At 37.5% G+C, this 19,857-nt stretch overlaps 1 protein-coding gene across 2 annotated transcripts in view; it reads right to left on the bottom strand.

Annotated features, from left to right (window-relative positions):
* The window catches only part of PAWR (pro-apoptotic WT1 regulator), a 73,937-nt gene that overhangs the window by 3,039 nt on the left and 51,041 nt on the right, over positions 1-19,857 (bottom strand). For both annotated transcript variants that reach the window (XM_063396417.1, XM_063396418.1), the window contains exons 4-6: positions 13,703-13,737; positions 5,080-5,227; positions 3,638-3,742 (exon numbers count right to left, since the gene is read on the bottom strand). In XM_063396417.1, coding sequence (XP_063252487.1) covers positions 3,638-3,742; positions 5,080-5,227; positions 13,703-13,737 — 288 coding nt within the window. The remainder of the gene's footprint in view (positions 1-3,637; positions 3,743-5,079; positions 5,228-13,702; positions 13,738-19,857) is intronic.

The following is a 19,857-nucleotide window of genomic DNA, read 5'->3' as shown; positions in this document are numbered from 1 at the left end:
AAAAAGGACTTTGTACCTTCTGTCTAAAGTGCTGTGGGAAGGACAGCACGCACACAGTATAATGGGTGCTCAGAATAGATTGCTTCACCCCAAATGTTTGTGTCTTTTACACCAATTACCATTCTTGTCCAGTTCCCATTTCACTTCTTCACTCCTAACAAGATTATTTCTTTCATTCCAGAAGTGGAGAATAGAGATGATCTGTTCAATTGGTATAATGATTTTAAAAGCCTCTTCAGTTTGTCAAGCTAAAATCCATATCTCAATATCTTTGCAATCCCTTTATTGTTTTCTAGAGTGGAATCAAGGAATCACTAGCAGAAATTCCTCTTTGCCTCACAGAAGTAAAGCGGTATCATAGTATGAATTACTTCCAGGAAAAGCATTTGACCATTCCAACATAATGGATACAAGTGATTTAAACATCTAAACAGGGAAAGTTTTGGTGGATAGATACTATAAATACAATTTTCTACAAACAAATACACTTTATATTCTGTTTTGTGCAATTCAGATCAATAATCAGATGGAAGGGACAACACATTTTCAATAAAAATTATTTCTTTTTTGTACAAAATACAAAAATACAAAAAATACAAAACTTGTATTATAATGTTCAAACTTGTTGATCTAGCCATCAGATGCCTCAATTAAAGCTTACCTAAAAGCCTCCTTGTTTAAAATTCTAGCATAATTGACTCAAAATATTAAAAGTTTGTGAAATGTTTATGCCGCAAAAATAACATTCCAAAAATTACTACATGTAACAGTTTCTTGAATAGAAGCCAGGAAAAATAACTGCTGCAGTTTAAGTATCTACCAAAACAATGGGCTGAGAGATAGAGGGGATTCTGCTACTCTGAAATTAAAAGTTTCTTATTCAAAAATACAACATTAATTTATGCTTATTAGCAAAAAAAGATGCAAAAACAGGAAAGCTTGAACTTCACATACCAAAAGAACTGATAACTACATAATTGACACTAATTGGACTGTAAATCCTCACTGGCAGACTCTCCAAACACACTTTTAACTACAGTGACATCTTAGTGAGGTCAGAGATGACTAAGTGTAAACTAGTTGACAGCTGAACTTTGCCTACAAAGTATTTAAATATTTTGAGATGCCTTTCCTTTCAGACATTTAACATTTTTATGAAGCAATTTCCCTTTCTTACAAAGAATATGGCAGACATACTTTTAATGTCTACTATACTGGAATGAGAGAATGTAATTTATAGGAGAAAGCCTTTTCTGCTCCTCAATATAAATGCAGCTCATATTCTTTAAATATCTCTGTGATGTACTGACTGATCTCAGTAAAATGATATTGTCACATTAAAAAAATATACTCACTTAAAATGAGAAAAATTCTACCAAGAAGTTTTTGTGGTTCTTGAAAAAAGTTTTCCAAATACAACACAAGATCTTTGCCAATCAGGGATGAATCCGTGGTTATGAGCTGAGTAAAACTTCTAGAAAGAGCATTTTGCTAAATATGGACTGAGCAGTCAGAAAAGTATGGAATAAAATGGCTTTTTAAGAAGTTATTCAGGGTATCTGATGTGACGTTCTTTCCATACCTGCAGATCTTAACATCCAATAACTACATTTAGATGAACAGAAAAGTGGAGAAAAACCATGAACTTGTAGATGGTCAAATTTAGAGACCACTATTTAGGCTGCCTATCGGTAAATTTTTTTAAGACCACCTCTGCACAGACTCACTCACTAAAAGTTCAGTCTTTGGGACATCCTTTTATCTGAACAGAAGGCTGAAGATCACACCTGTTCTTCCATGAAAAGCATCCAATCCTAGTGCTAGGCCTACACAGGGACATTCCATGAAGAACAGATGGATGTCCAAGCGCTGGCTTTCATGTTTTCAGTTATGATAACAAACCTGAAGCAAATACAACTGTCATATTAACTTCCATAACCTGTCATGAGAATGATGTGGTATTTCTACAGCTTTTCTTCATTTTTTAAACCTCTTCTGTTTCTAAATCCACATGGATAGCCAACACAGAAGTAATCATAAATTAATGAGTTAATAAACAGGAAAGTAAATCTGTATTTGTTTTAACAGAAGCATCACTTGAGACATGAGTTCAAGAAGACAAATAATTATGCTGGTCATAAAATCAAAAGGCAGCTATTTCATTGTTAAGAAAAGCCCAAGAGACAGAGACATAAATAACTTGCACTCTACTGAGCAAACAGACAGTGCTAAAGGTATGAAAACTGCTGACTTGATGGACCGAAAAATCCCTTCTCTTCTGTGTTTAAAATTATCTACCTAGGGAGCACCAATAAGATGGCTGTGTAGATCTCATAGAAAGGTAAAATTTTAGTCAATATATAACAAAGCTGGTTTTGAAATTACTTTATTCAGTTTGTTTTCCTCCATACAACAAACAGAAATTGCCCTTGTACTTAACACAGGCAATGCACAGACAGTGCCTGACTTTAGATGGCAAAGATGGATGGATGTTCAAAGACAGTTTCTAGTTAAGACATTTGATGGATTTCATTTAGGACATCATACTTCAAACATAGCCAAAAAAATAACATTGCTTCTGGAACATAAAACTTCTCAAAGCGTTGTGGTCCTAAACCCCAAGATTCCAGTCATTTAGGTTCTTTTGATTTGTTCTTTCTGACCTTTGAGTCACGAAGTCAGACGTGACCAACAGTATTAAATAGCTTTGTCATCCATTATGCAGAAGGAATGAACACCTGCCTCAACTGCAATAAGGCCATCAGCTTAGATGTGACACATTCTTTGCAGAATGAAAGAACTGCATGAAGAGCAATGCCTCAGTTGAAATAGAAATCTCTCCAAGAGACAACACCTCATTTATCCAACAGATTAACTTTCAACTTTCTCCATATAAAAACCAAATATGTGTTTCAGAATAATCTCCTCTCTTTACATTTTCTAGGTTAGTTTGCGAATTTCTGAATGCCATCCTCCTTTGCTACTAATGAAGAGCAAAATGTAGGCCTGACACTCCTCATGCAGTTATTGTCTCTCTCCACTAATAGACTGACCAGAGCCTTATCTGCACTGGACTAGAAGAGAGGCATTCATCTCTAGTACACTGGGACTCCACACCCCAGCCAGGAAGTGCTGGATGAGGTCAATAATCTGCTCTATGAAAGAATTCCTGTTTGCCCTTAAAACTTTTTCTATCAACTTTAAAACTTCTCATCCTGTCCCATTTTCAAGCATGTCTCAACTCTTCTATCTCTCCTCTCCTGCCTTCACACCTTGCCTGGTGATGTTACCTCATGTCTCCTGCTTTTACTTGGGATCAACAATAAAGAACATAAGAATATCTTTTAAAATATAAAGAGCTTTTGGTTTTATAACCTTGCTCTATGAACACTTAGAACAACAAGGAATTGAGGTACTCCAATAACATCGGACTTTGGGAAGTTAATCATGACAAATACAAGTCACCTTAGAAAGAAAATGTAACTTACATACCTCTTGACAAGCTACACAAACACAAAAAACCCCTCAGTAATTATTTTCTGACCTTGCCCAATGGATGTGGTGCCTGAAGAATACAACAGAATGCAGACACTTTTATTTCCTCTTTATAGAGCTACGTAAGAAAGTATTTGCTTACTCTGTTTAATAAATCAATTTCTTCTTTCAGCTTTCCAATTAGTTCCTCTTTGTCCTGTGCCATCTTCATTAATCTTGCATTTTCCTGTCTTTCTTTTGCAAGTTCCTATAACCAGAATACAGAGTGAAGTTGGAAAGGTAAATTCTTGTTTTAAGAGACAGTTTTAAGTCAATACCATCTGAAACAAAGAAAGAAGAACACACACGCACACATACTTATCTATAACTCTTTTCCTACAGCAAGTCAAACCCACATCTTCAAATCCTTTTACCTTTCAAGGAGCTAAAGAATCACATCTAAGAATATTTTACCAACGGCAAATCTGTTTGGTATCTGATTCAAGTGATAATGTTTTTAACTTTTAATAAGTGACAATATGTATTTAACTTCAGCATGAACACAGAATTGGACAGGGGCCCAAAACAGAAGAAGTAAATATAAAGTATCAGCTCCCAAATTGCTGTTGGTTGGATGTTCTGTTGTTGGGTTTTTTATAATACCATTAACAAAAAATTAAGACTCACTTTTAAATCTGTGGGCCTGAATATGAGAAAGAATGAAAATGTTCATTAGGAAAGAAGGTGCTTAAATCTTCTTCTATTTTTTGTTATTGGGAATTAAAGTATTTCAGAAAGAAGCCAATTTAGAAGGGAGGATTACGGTATACTCTACTCAAATGAAGGTTCCTCAAGACTTAAATCAAAACCAGTAATTTCTACAAAATACAAGTTATTTTCCCCCTTTCCAAAAAAGACCTATTCAAATTGTGTTTACTTAGTAACTTTCACCCATACAATTCAAGAATATTTGATAAGTTACCCACAAAAAATCCACTTCAAAGGAAGACAGAGAAGCCAGTAATACACTACACAGACAACATTACTTAGCAAAATATTGGCTTAGGTGCAAAGCTCAGCTTTAACATTATTAGATTTTCCCAAAACTGTTTTTATTAAATCAGTGTGAAACAATGAAAATAATTTTAAATATGTATTTTAAATGTTTGCAGCTCTGACAAACAACTGGACAGCAATTAAATTTTACAGTATACTAAAAAAATCCATACCAACAAGTAGATCACAAACCAGCTTGTAACCTTGTGAACAGGCAGTGAGCTCCTTCCTCCCCCATGATATTTGCTCTGTGTTGGTGTGTCACAAGGTACATGAGAGAAGCACAGAGAGCACTGCTGGCTCTCTAGGTCTATTATCTTTACCTAAACTATTTCTCACTTATACACCAAATGAAAACTGAACATCTGTGATTTAAGAGTTCACATTCTTCTCAATCACTCTGATTCTTTATACATTTTTGTAGACACAACTATCTGTATTTCAAGCATTTTGCATCCCTTCTATGTATTTTACCTGCAAATTTCCCCATGGAGTTTCAAAAGTACTTTATGTCAGATGTATGCCATGGAAAGGTTAATTGGTACTTACCCTTTCAAGTTCCTCAATCCTCTTTTCCAAACTGTTACTAGGTAGAGAACTGCCAGAAGAATTTGCATCTCTGCTGTATCTGCTGAAAGTTGTCCTCTCTGTTCGGGAATATCTATTTGGAGCATCATCTTCTGGTGCATTAGCTGTGCTGTGAAAGGCAGAGCAAAGCAGACACCTATTTACACATTTAACAAAGTGGAAATGAGAGCAGTCACAGAAGTGCCTTCCAAAGCACTCAATAGGTCAGTCTAATAAACTGCAGAGAACATATTTCACAGCTCTTGTGTGGCTGAGAACTCACTAAATTCACTGCCTCAGGGTTTCAAATACTTGGATAATGCAGCTTTCATCACATGGGTAAATACACTATAAACACATACTTGTCCTATTTTTCAAGTTTCATGAACTACGCACATTAAAAACCAAGCTAAATAACTTTATTTCAATAACTAAAGTGTCACTACAGAGTTTAAACCAAGCCTCTTTTTAACTAGATGAAAACAGAATGGTTGAAAACACAAGTACATGTCCAAAACATAAGAAGAATATTGGCTAACGATTCGGGAACTATGGATTTGGCCTGTAAGGGAATGGGAAGTAAACTGAAGTGAGAAAGTTATGTGACCCAACAAACTAATTTTATGCCATCTCCAGAACTTTATGCCACTTCAGGACTTTGATACAGAGGAGTTTGTCAGAGTTCTGTTGGTAGACACTCACTCCTTAAGTGGTCCTATGGGGTTTTTTGGTTTAGATTATGTGTCTATTTATTAAAAAAATCACTGTCATGGAATCAACAGATAAGTACTGCAACTGCACATAAGCTAGTTTTTTAAAAAGCATGTAGGTTCTCCATTACTATCAGTATGTACAAAACCAGTACTAATTTAAAAATATGTATGATGAGTCAAGCATTTTCAGTCACAAAACTAGCAGTGTCCTTCCCATAGCCATTTGCTTCCTAACAGGAATGTTACTTACATTCAATGAAGATTCTAATGAATAACTAAGAACAACAGAACAGAGTGCCCTGGGAGCAGGGAAAGAGACCTTCCCTCTTCAATTCACCAAAATTACACTTCTTATACTTAAAATATACAAACTGCCAAGACAAAAACAAAAAAAATGGAGATACTCAAAAGCCACCTGGAGATGGTCCTCAACAATCAGCTGTAGGTGGCCCTGCTTGACAGGAGACTGGACAAGATTCCCCCAGAGGTCCCTTCCAACATCAACCAGCCTGTGATTTTGCAAAATCACACAGCTGAAGTATGTATACACTGATGTTCTAGACCACTTAGGAAAAGAATGGAAAGCACTACAAGCATCCCTACAACATTTCCTTGAAAACACGGAAGAGTGTATGATTAATGTGTTCATTTAACAATTTTGCATTTCATAACTCTAGAAAACCCCTGCTGACAACATGCAGATTTAGATGGATACAGTGCAAATCAAAAGCAGGAGTCTCTGGCAAAGGGATGTCTTTTCGTGGATATAAATATTCTTTTGCTCCAGTATGTGTGAAGTTTCCAAGACACACTGACACAATTGCAAGGAATTTTGTAGCTTAATGTTATTACCATATTTAGCACTGTTTATTCTTCATCCAGAAGATTTTTTAAAAAACATTTCTAGGACCGGATATGCATGTTGCAACACAGCATAAGAGAAATACTTTAACTTAACTCTATAAATTCTAGATTATTGAGCTTCCTAAAAGAAACGTAGTTTCATGCTGTTAATGTCTCAAGGAGAGACCACACCAAAAAAAAAAAATCGTAATTTAAAAATTAATACTTTTGCCAGCATGCTGGAGTATTTCAACTCAGCTCCAGTGAGTGATACTGGCAGAAGCTCCTACATAAAAATTAGAAGAAAGAATACCTGGATAGAAAGGTTTTCATTAATAAAAAAAATACCTTGATTTTCAGGGTTTTCTTTCCTGAAAATTACACTGAGCAGTAGACCCTACTGAACACCTTCCTTTTCATTGCAGGAAAGAACAAAGGACATATGGGGGCTTCTAGGAAATGGGATTTAAAAAAAAAAAATTTAAGGAGGCATCAGTCCATAACCTAACACAAGGAATGTGACAGATAAAAAGTTCATTATTGTGGTTGTTATAACCAATGGCTGGTACACAGCAATGGCAAAAAACGTACTATCCATGACACAACAGAAATATCTTTCTCAAAGAATGGAACTTAAGTCTTCATATGCAATGTCACTTCATAAGTGTTAAATGAGAAAGAACCACAGAATCAGAATATGCTGAGTTGGAAGCATATTGGAAGTTGGAAGCAGTCCAACTGTAGGCCCTGGACACCCCAAGAGCCACATGTGCCTGAGAGCATTGTTCAAACACTTCTTGAACTAAAGACAGGCTTGATGCTGTGACCACTGCCCTAGGAAACCTATTCCAGTGCCCAACCACCCCCTGGCTGGAAAACTTCCTGATATCCAACCTAAACCTCTCTTGATTCAGCTTTATGCCCTTTCCTTGAGTCGTGTCATGGATCACAAGTGTCAAGAAATCTGTACCTGACCCTCCTCTTTCCCTCACAAGGAAGTCATAACTGCAATGACTTCTCCCCTCACTCTCCCTTTCTCCAGGCTGAACAGACCAAGTGACCTCAAGCCATTCCTCATGGGGCTTCTGCTCCAATCCCTTCACCACCCTTGTTGCTCTCTTCTGGATGTTCCCTAAGAGCTTAATGTCTGTTTTATATTGTGGCACCCACACCTGCCCCCAGCACTCAAGGTGAGGCTGCCCCAGCTCAGAGCAGAGCAGGATAATCCCCTCCCTTGCCTGGCTGGGGATCCTGGGCCTGATGCTCCCCTGGGCTCTTTCCACAATGATGACTAGAAAAACAGTATTGCTGAACTTGGTGTCTCTTTAGTAAGGGGAAATACCTATGAATCACACCCAATGAAGATACTGTCTATGAAAGTATACCTGTAGATTATGTTTATATAAAAATACAAATGTATTTTACAAGGGTTTTTTCTGGCCATACTTAAAACAAGATAGCAAAATCAGCTTGACTACTCTTACAGAGAAACAGAAATTTTGGTTTGGAATGATGTTCCTAGTTATTTTTTGTACAATAAAATCAGTTATACAGGGACAGGTTTAAAAGCATTATTACAGCAAGGTGAAATACCTCTTGCTCCTTCCAATGCTTCTTCGATTCTTTCAGTGTCTTTCTACAGCACTGTCCAAACTGCCATTTCACCCAGTGAAAATCACACTGTCAAAACTGTATTCCAACTACAGCAAGTTTATTTTGATGCTAGAATCTTATAACTATACCTGATTTGGAAACGCCTAGTTATTTATGTCACTGCAATCCAGTCAGTGGCTAACAGCTCTGCTGGAAGAAGCAAAGGACAATTATTTCTAAATAGGGCACCTTGGCTTTCTGCTACTTCAGCCAAATTTGTGACTTTCAGAGTGGATCTAAGGAAAGGCAGTCTCATCTTCTCTACAGCTGTACTTCCCTAGGCTCCTCCACTTTTCCTGCCTCTGGCCTTCAGTTCAATGGGAAACTACTCAAACTACGATGCAGCAATCGAGCAGCCAAGCAAAAGGAAGCCATCAACTTCCAGCCACAGTGGCTGCCCTGTGCCAGAAGCAATACCTTGCCCAGCTGCATGAGCACTGGCACCATGGGCAGTGAGGAACTCGAGCCAGATCAACCTAGACTATCAAAACCTTTTGCAGAAATAAACCCTTTGTGTTTATGCCTTATGCCTTCTCATAACATCAGCAGTGTCACAAGAAGGGCTACAAAAGTCAAGAAAAATCTCTTAAGTGACCCTTGTCTAAAATCAAATCATATCTGCAAAGCAGTGGTCCTAAGGTAACAAAATAGATGAGACAATGCTTCCAAAGCCAGCCCTCACTGAGAATCTCCTAAACACAGACAAGCAGGCAAGTCCGGACATAGCATTATGAAACACTATTTTGTGGCTGTGTTTTTTTTAAATTAGTGAGATCAAGGTTAGTATGATGGAAAGCAAACTGTCATAGTTTAAGTTTTATAATTATCTAAAAACATTGAGCAAGGCAATTTCAGCAGTGTTCAAACATTTCCTTCAAAGCCCCTCCAAAGAGTGCTCTGAAGCACCTTCTTTTTTAATGGTTTCTACTTCCCCATTCATTTTTTGACTCTTACATGAATGATAAACTCAAGTATAATGGATTCTTTTACAATTACTGCTAAATAGTCTCTATCTCAAGGGTTCTATGTTAATGTGTTGTACCATCCTAAATTAGGGGGCAAAAATCCTTTGACATTTTGACTGGAAGCCATAAAACCATACCATATTGTGTTCATTTCCACTAGTAAACAAACTTATACAGGGAATACACTTCTGAACCATGAAGAGATTGTAATCTAGCTCTTATTGTAAACTGATCCAGTTTATCTGTCTGATCCAAAAACCATGCAAAAATCTTTAAATCCCAATCTGCAAGGTTTGCTCTACAATTTTTTTTTTAAAGAAACTAAATAGGTTCAAAAACTAGTAGACAGTCTGTAAAATAAGCTGATAAAACAAACTTTCTATGTTTATAAAAATATTCCTATATCTGCATAACTATCTTGCTTTACTATTACTTGCAAACAAGCCTTTTAGTTCACAAAAGGAAACATAATTCATGTTTATATGTAGATTAGACTCAAATATTTCAGTAAGAAAAATGCACATTGTCCTTCTCATGTTTGAGAAATCATTGGGAACATCAGCTACATTGATACCATCAGACCTAAATCAGAAAACCATTCTCACTAATGGCAATGTGTTTCATACTTAAAATAGCTGTTCGCAAAGCAGTGCAAAAAATGGCAAGCCCAGCTTTGTAACACTGGGCAAGATGAGCCATATTACATTAAAAAACCTGAGAGGAAAATGGAAGAATGGAAGTTGATATGGGCTAATACAACTTAAGTATACCTACACATTTAAAACACATGAAGCTCACAGGTAAGACACATGACTGACCACAGCTCCCAAATACTCTCCTGCATGTCCTGTGGCCTTCATGTCAGCATGACCTTATAGATTCTGGTCTTGCTTTTAATAGATCTCACAGCACCACTCCAGACACAACAAAACCATCACTTTCTCTTGAAAATACTTTATGCACTTAATCATGCAACTACAAAGGACCCTCTCTACAAACTTTTGAAAATTTCTGAAGTAAATTCAGAAGACAGACTACAATTATAGACTAAGATACTCATTACAAACTTTTATTTACTTTACAGCACAAAGAGACAGGCTAAGTTTGTCCAAGTCACTAAGCACACAGCAACGCACAGCAGCCATCAGAGTTCATTTGTAAACACATTTTCCAGTCAATGGACACTCAGTGAAACAGGTTTCTCAGCAATGTCATATAAATGTTTAGTCACGGATTGTTGCATCCATATAAGGGAAAGTAGCCAGTGTAACTCATAGTGTAAAATCTGTGCAATTCCTTGAGTCCTGGAACACACTGAGAGAACAATGGTTCCATAAGAACACACATAACTGATCTTCTCTGCTTTTAAATTTCTTCTCTTGTCAACTACAGGAGGGTGGGTATCTCTGTGTAGAGGCAGAATCACAGAACTGTTGAAGTTGTAAAATATTCCCTAAGATTGTAACATAAAATATGAAAACAGTTAAATGGAAAAGGTAAGAAAAGGGACTGGAAGTCCAGAATAGTATCAGTAATCCAGGACTAGAAACCAGAAAGGACAGATAATGGAGACAAAACAGGAAGAAAAAAACCCAAACCAAACCAAAAGAACGCACAAGAAATCAGACAAATAATAAAGAGAAGACTAGGACCTCAATGATTAAATACAAGGATGTAAGAGAAATGGGGAAGAGAAAAGAAAGGGTGCCTAACTGGGCTACAAAATGGAAACCAGTGAAGTGAGGAAAAATGCTGAGATCAACAAGATGTCATGTTTGATAAGGAATAACTGGGGAAGAGCAAGAAGGCAAAAGAGAAAAATCAGAAGTAGTAAAAACAGAAGAAAGCAACCTGAATATTTCTGGCAAATAATGCAGTCTTTCAGTGGGAAAGAGAATCTAATACAGAATCCAACTTTTCAGAAAATATACTTTCCATTTTGCTATCATATGTCTATAAAGTCTACCAAGCACCTCTCACCCACAAAGTACTGGCCACTTACTGTTGCAAGTAAGTTTCAAATAGGATCTCAAAGTGCTTGTCCCTATGATGAGAACATGCTTCACTCTCAGTTTGCTTTGAAAACCTAAGGGAGTACACCCAAAACTGTTAAAAGCACATTAAGCTGAACATATTTGAGCCTTGAAGCAGCTTATGATCTCAATTCAGCCTTTAGGCATTAACATTCCAATTCTAGATACAATCACAGAATGGCATTTTCCATTTCACAGATTCCCAGAATATTCTGAGTTGGAAGGGACACACGGAGGAGTCCACACAAAAGGATCAAAGAGTCCAACTCTCAAATGAATGACCCACACAGGGGCTGAATCCACAGCCCTGGTGTTATTAGCACCATGCTCTAACCACTGACTTTCCAAGGGATTCCTACTGTATTTGGGACTTCAGTGAGATCTGACTGATCTGAATAAGAATTACTGTAGAGGAGGCAGCTTTCTGTAAGATCTTCATCTACTGCAGATGTTGGATGAAGCAAACAGCCCAGAACAATTCTGGTTCTGACTCCTTTAGCATTTAAACCAGAAAGTAAAAGCACTGGGAGTCATACCTAAAGTACCCTCACAGGAAAAACTAGTTCAGAGAGGTAGAAATTCTCAAATACAGCAGAAAATTAATAGATACTATTAAATCCAATCACAGTGGGCACTGTATACCTCAAGGAGAATAAAACCCACTGAGTATTTGTGAGCACTGGGCACTGTGCTGACAGTGGTAAATAATCCTTCACTTTCAACATGAAATTTCAAGACTGTGCAATGAATAAGATAGATGGCAACATCCATAAAATATTGAATGGCAGCTTACACCAAGTAAGATTTCTCCTGAACGTGATGCTAGTCCTGATAGGGGAAGTTGACAAAGACTCTACATCCTACATATTACTACAGCTGACTGAGGAAAGACTGCACAACCAAGTCTTCATTAGCATTTTCTAGCTTTGCTGTTTCTTACTTCTCCAATGCTAATCAGAAGAATTAGATTATTTTCAAATAAGTTATGAACGTGGTTGTGCAAACTTCTATTTATTACCACCCCCCGCACAACCAAGTTTTTGCAAGTGAGAGAGTATATACAGCATGCAAGCAGAGATAAGGTTTATGAAAAGCCACAAAAGTATGACACACGCCAGTAAGCATTTGGCAGATACAAACAGCAATAAAATTCTGCACCAGAACTGAAGAGGAAGTAAAGACTGAACTAAAATGTGCTTGATTAATAAGAAATGAATCATGAAATTACATAGTTATTAAGCTTGTGACAATAAGCCCACCCATTCTGCAATGACAAAGTGATTTAAAAAAACCCTACAGCAATAAAAAGCATCACTCAGCTGGGTTTGCAAGAACCTGGGAACATAAATATAAAAGACACCATGCTAGGAAAGCTAAAGCATAAGAGGATAGGATATTATTTTTTACAGTGTGGGGGGGTGAGACTCTGGAACAGGTTGCCCAGAGAAGCTGTGGGTGTTCCCTCCCTGTTAGTGTTCAAGGCCAGGCTGGATAGGGCTCTAAGCAATCTAGTTCACTGGAAAGTGACCCTGTCCATGGCAGGGGGACTCGAGCAGGTGAAACTCAAGGTCTCTTCCAACCCAACCATTCTGTGATTCTACAGGTGAACAATTTTGAGGGGTAGAAAATACAGCAGTGAAGACTAGACAATTGTAGATGCTCTTTGCACTTTCTTCTACAGCCATATATATATACACAGATGAACTAACCACCTACATATTTTACCCAAGTAAAGGATACCTAAAAGAAAATGCATTCATGTACCAAACAAAAACATTCTTACACAGTTGTCTTACTTCAGTTGACGTATTTTAGACTCCATGTTGCCATAACATTTCCTAATAGTTGTGATAGCTGTGTCAGTGTTAATTCCACATGGATAAAAACTTGACACACTGGTCAGGTGCATCATGAGCTTCTGAAGTATTTCTCTGATTAAAAAGCTGGAGTAATACTCCACTCAAAGACAAACAAATAATGAAGAGGATATGCTATATATGAGAAATACCTGCTACAACTGAGACAGTAGTATGACAAAATCATCTTTCACTGTGGAGAGTAACAAAATTATCTTCCTTATTAAACTTTGGAATATGGTGGTTCATAAATTAAACTGTGAAAATACTGGCTGCTAGGTAATGTGTAGTCGAGGTTGACATTTGATTGGGAAACTACCCTGCCCTACTAAGACCCAGCAAAACACTAGCTGAATTTATTTTAAAATAGTAACATTATAGAAGGCTTTTGATAAGCTTTCTGTATCTTTCAGGTCTTTTACCTAATATTAGGCTATGTATCTACAGTAGCAGAGTGTGATGGCTTCTACTACAAACAGAATTTAATTAGCATTATTTCTGGCAGAAATGTAAAAAATTTGTTGTGTACGAAGATCTCATACCTTTTATACCTGCTTGAAACCATCCTGGAGGAATCCTAAAAGAAACAAAAAGCAAAAACTAATTAATATTTTTCTTGTATCTATACTGCCAAAATACCTTATCACTCCACAGAAAACGAAGTCTGCAGTGAGAGCAGTCCCGTGCCACTGTGCAACGCAGTTTTGCTTTTTTTTTTTTGTTGTCAGGTATAGGCAATAACAGGACTATTGTCACCATGTTACTGCTTGTGAACACCTCCTCAGAAGCCTTAACAATCTGCCTCTGACTACATCATAAAACTGCAGGCACTTATTCCATCCCCCTGCATGCAAAACATGTGAAACAACTCACACCCTGCCACCAGTACACCTCCGCTACCACTAATTAGTACAGAAACACACGTGCACTTGGATAGTTGTTCATCAACTTGTCCAAGAACAGCAGAGCAAAACTGTTTCAACTCTTCAGCATCACTGCTGCCCTTCTGGATAAGAACAAACACTAAAGCTGTCAAGTATAAAAATTAAGACATGTTTCAACTGGTAAACAGTGGCTCAGATTTGACAGAGCAACTCCATAAATATTTTTTAGGATGTTGTAAGAACATGAACCAATTATTTTCTTAGTCATAGGCAAAACACCCCCCAGCAAATAGCAGATAAAAAGTCAGGAAAGAATATTTAAGGAGTTAATGGACAATTGCCTTTACAAGAAAAAAAAAAAAAAAAAAGGTGAAGTATGAAATTCTGTCTACTTACAACACTTACTGCAGGCAAAGAAGTAAATGAGCTCTCAAAACAAGATAAAAGAGAAATTCCATCCACTCTGAAAATTCTACAAAACATTACACTGGCTTCACTGACCAGCACACTAGTGACTTTATAAGTAAATAAACAAGATAAAATTAGGACATAAAGTATATTATTTTACTATAGAAAAACAGAATTGAAAAAAAAAATTGTATTATAGAAAAAAACTTGATCTGAAAGTACATTTTATTCTGTGAAGCATTTTCAATTTCTGCCATGTGTTATACTTTATCCCTAAGATAAGCAGAAGAACAAAATTCAACAATTTCATGGGAACTATTTAAAGAAATGCACAAACTTGGCAAAATTGCTAGTTTAACACTGATAACTATTTTTATCATTGGTGACAGCATCTGAAAATTAGTGATTCACAGCTGTGAGCCATAAACCTAATTTTACCTCTAAAAGGACAGAGGAACATAATTTTAAACACTACCAATGCTATTTTTAAATTTTACTTAAGGGTAGGTTATCTTTGAAAGGTCATGGAAGCAGGGGGACGTTTCTGAGGACAACAATGAAGTAAATATCATTCCTTTCTTCACAAAGCATCATGCAGGGAACTGCAGGACAGTCCTTAGCTCAGTTCCTGAGTAGGAACGGGAACAAATCCTCAAGGACAAGAAGGTGAAGTCAGCATGGATGTATTGAAGGGGAAACCATGCCTGACCTCACAGCCTTCTACGATGACAACCTGGTGAACGAAGGCAAAGCAGATGATGTTTATCTGGATGTTAGCAGAGCTTTCAACACCTTCCTACACAGCATATGTATATAGAAATAGAGGCCAGATAAGTAGACCATGAGATGCAGTGACTACTGAGACCAAAGAGTTACGAACAGCAGAACTAAGTCCAGCCGGACACCAGCCCCTTTTCAGGGATTGATAGAGGAGGCCAGTACTGTTCAATGACTTCATTAATGACCTGAATAATGAGACAAAGTACAGCCTCAGTAAGTTTACACTACAAACAACTTGGATGAGAGGTTAACAATACATCAGGTGACTGTGTTGCCATCTACATGGACACAGCTATGTAGATGGGCTTACAGAGACCCCATGAAGTCCAAAAAAAGGAAAATGAAAAGTCCTGCACCTGAGTCTGGGAACAAATAATCCCAAGCCCGAGTACATGCTGTGGAAAGCTGCTGTGCACAAAAGAACTCGGGTGTCCTGGTGGACACCAAGTCAAACCATCACTCTGCCCTTGCACCAAAGAAGGCCCATGGCACCCTCAGGATGCACTGCCAGCAGGCTGAAGAGCAGCATCCTGAGGAGAGCTACAAAGACAGTGAAGGGACTAGAGGAGAACTGGACACGACTGAGGGGAGACCTCATTGCAGTTGCAAGTTCCTCATGAAGGGATGAGGAGAGTCAGGTACTGATCTCTTTGTCATGACCAGTGACAGGACCCAACAGCATGGCCTGAAGTTGTGTTAGTGGAGGCTTAATTTGGATATTAGGAAAAAAATCTTCACATCTCAGAGTGGTTGGGCACTTGAACAGGCTCTGCAGGGAAATGGTCACAGCACCAAACCTGACAGACTTCAAGAAGCACTTGGACAATACCTCTCAGGCACATGGTGTAACTCTTGGGGTGTCTTGGGGGACAGGAGTTGGACTCGTGGGTCCCTTACAACTAAGCATATTCTCTAATTCCCCTCTGCTCAGCCCTGGTGAGACCACAGTTGGCATGCTGGGTCTAGTTGTGGAATTTTCCGTATGAGAACAATATTCTGGAGATCTCGACTCTAGCAAAGCTGGACATATTATTAAAGGTCTGAGTATCTGACACGTGAAGAGAAGTTGAAAGTGCTGGAAATGTTCAGCCAGGAGAACAGGTTGCTCAGGAGGTATCTTGCCAATGTGTACAAATTCCTGATGGGATAAAGATGACGGAGACATATCTCTGTCCATGGTGATAATAAAAACCCAACTGGCTACAGTCCAGAGGAATTTGCTACAGGTATCCTGCTTTGTCTGCAAGACTTGGACTGGACACGTCCCAAGATCCCTCCAAGCCTTAACAATTTCTAGCTTTAAGACAATCAGCAGTGACCGATGAGGTGATTTGACTCGAAGTACCTGGAGAGATTCAAACTGTTTCATCTATTGGATTAAGATACATGTTCCCTGTATGTGAGAACTGAAACACCACATCAGTAACATCAGACACAGCTCCTGGTGGTGATGGTCTCAGAAACATCCCAGTTCCCCCATTAGCAATAGGTTCAATTGTCTATCTAGGCTTGGATGGAGAGTTACATTGGGTCTAAATTTTGCCTAACTGCCTCTAGAAACAATAAAGTAGGAACTCTGGGCTCTAATCTTCCTCAGTTCTTATTTTTTTAACAGCTTCTTTTTTTCAGGAAAATGATTGCTGGTTAATATAAGCCCCTGTTTGTAGTGAAAGGCAGAATTCATGAGAAAGGGAGAAATTGCACCTGAGATTGCAGTCTAGTGAAGAGCACATACCTTTGTACAAAGAAATCTTAAGGTATCAGATGTTTTGTACTCTAAACACTATAAGATGTAATGAATGCACTGTGTAGCCTCACATTTGTTAAAACACTTTCATATACTGAATGCAAATATAAGCTGTAAAACAATTACATAGATTTGTACATTTAATTCAACAGGACACTTTTTTTAAAGTTTGGCAGAAGTATTCAGAAAAGCCAGTTCTTCAAAAAAAGCTGGGAAAGCAAACAAATGCTCAGAGAAAAAGTTCATAGCAAATACTCTCATTTGCTACAAATGACAGCTGTTAAACAAACAAAAAACCTTGAGTCAATTAACAAGTCCTTTGTAACAGATGTTTCTACAGTAAGTATTAGTGGTTTTTATTTCTGTAGTTAAAACTATGAACAAAAAGTTAAAAATGCACATCTGATGCATAAAAAAATTCCTCTGAACACCAAATTAATATTGCAGATTTGGTAAATTATGACTTTTATTACTTTGAAATCTCTAATGTAAATGCAAACCAATCGCTCTTTAAAGTGATGATGAAAGCACTAGGAAAATGTATTATTTACCTCTGTTCTCATCTTATGGAATTTATTTTGTGTGCCTTCAAAAGTCTCTGGTAACATAAATATAAGTAGTCACATTGTAAATAGCATTATGTGCCTATAAATCAAAAATTTATCTAAGATTTCAAATTATTCAGAAGATCTTAAAACAAGGCAATCACCTATAATTTAGGATCTTGTCTCCTCCACTTTTGGTGAACTGAAGGTTGGCAGAAAATGAAGAAAGGGAGGGAGAGAAGAAGGGACATGCCTGTTCTGACAAAGAGTTAACCTAAACTCGCATGATTATTCTTGTACATAAATACTTATTTACAAATCTGTCTTATATTCCTTAATATTTTTTAACTTTGAGTTTTAACTCGCATTTAAAATACCTTATCATTACTATAAAAGTGAATGATTTGTCATGAGCAACAAAGGGATCTGTTTATTTGAATGCCTCCCTCTAAAAGAGGAATTCTTTTTATAGACTGTGGAAATCCTGAATGGAAAAACAGTAAGTGAAGAAGTAATCCATAACGATGCTAATGGTTTCTTTCATACTGGTGAAAAAATACTGCTGCCAAAGACATCTACCAACATCAGTTCTTTGTCCAAGGCTGAAATCAAAGATACACTTCAATGCATTATCCCAAATGCAGCTTTAAAATTACTTTTACTTTTTGCACATGATCTCAGGCAGCTTACATTACCTTTTAATAGTATATACTTCACCAATAAACCAAATTATTAGTGAACACTGCAAACTACTGCAGAGTGACATACATCAGCATGGCTCCAGAAAATTGTTCATGTTCCCTTTTTGTTTTGTCTCCAAAAGTGATCGTGTGGATGGTATTAATGCAGGACAGGGTGTGATCTATGTGAAAAAACAAAGAAAAAAAACCCATTTCTCTCATTCCACATGAGTTCCTTCATCTGATTCACTGCATGGACTAACACACAGACATGCACCTGCTGCACAAGAGAATACCTAAGGACAGAAAAGGCAGCTGAGATCATTTCAATTAATGAAACCATTTACTACCAACTAAATCTCTGTCAAACTAGGATGCAAGGAACTTGGCTAACACTCCTCTTTGCTTCTGGCTCATCTTGGTATTTCATCTGGCCAACAGAGAGATTATATAAACAAGCTGGTCATCGGGCTTTAAATAAACAGAATTGTCTGTGTTTAAAAGTGTCTGACAAAGTTTTCCAGATGTTAAACCAACCCTACTATTACAAATTTGCTAGTTAAAATCCACTAACAAGCATTGTTTTTAAACAAGTACAGACCCTGGAGTCAGCTGGACTATGTAAAAGGTTCACTGGAATCCCTTGAAACACTACTTAAAAGTTTTGCAAACAATTAAAGCAAATCCCCTGGATCAAATCAGGCTGTTAGGACTCACTAGTTTATATACTGACATGAAGAATATGCACACTGTTTTGAAATATAACTATACACTAGTGCAAATTATTACTACATAATGATATTCCTGCAACATGCAAGATGAAATTTTGACTGAAATTAGGCCACCAAAACAATTTTCTTTTCACATATAATTCAAATATCGGCTTCCTAAAAAGTTTCTTGTACATTCTTCAAGATGTGAGCAAATACAACTTCACTACAGAGAAGAAGGAGACCTACTCCTGGCGTTTCTTGCCTTTTTACATGCCAAGGTAGATTCTTCCTCCATCCAGCAAATCAAGTTAACTCCTGTATCTTAAATCACATCTTGATTAACTACAGCTACTTCTCACATTCAGTACAACTTTGCACTGAGATTTGTTTGGAAATTTGTTTGCAGTTACATATGGCAAGGTTTCATTCAGCTCTTAAAATGGGATAACATCTAAATGCTCAACAACTGAAAGGCAGTCTCACCCTAATCAAACCAGGAATGACTGCAGATGAGAAAAACAGCAAAAAGACTGATGAAATACCTTTCTTCTCCTCCCATCAAAATTTCCCAAAAGCAATTTTCTGTCAAGACTCAAGAGATACCATTTACCTTCCATCCCTGAATCACAAAATCAAAGAACATGCTGAGTTGGAAAGGACCCATCAGAATCATCAAGTCCAATGCCTGGTCCTAAACAGGATACCCCAAGGATCACACTGTATGCCTGAGAATGTTGTCCAAATGCTTCTTGAACTCTGTCAGGCTTGCTGCTGTGATCACTGTCCTGGGGAGCTGTTCCAGTGCCCAACCACCCTCTGGGTGAAGAGTTTTTTCTGATATCCAACCATAAGCTCTCCCGACTCAGCTTTATGCCGTTTCCTCAGGTCCTGTCACTGGTCCCAAGAGTGAAGAGAGCAGTACCTGCCCTTCCTCCTCCCC

The sequence above is a fragment of the Prinia subflava genome, chromosome 4, assembly GCF_021018805.1.
Source record: "Prinia subflava isolate CZ2003 ecotype Zambia chromosome 4, Cam_Psub_1.2, whole genome shotgun sequence".
Classification (NCBI taxonomy): domain Eukaryota; kingdom Metazoa; phylum Chordata; class Aves; order Passeriformes; family Cisticolidae; genus Prinia; species Prinia subflava.
The sequence above is the reverse complement of the archived record's forward strand: the minus strand, read 5'-3'. Positions and strand labels throughout refer to the sequence as shown.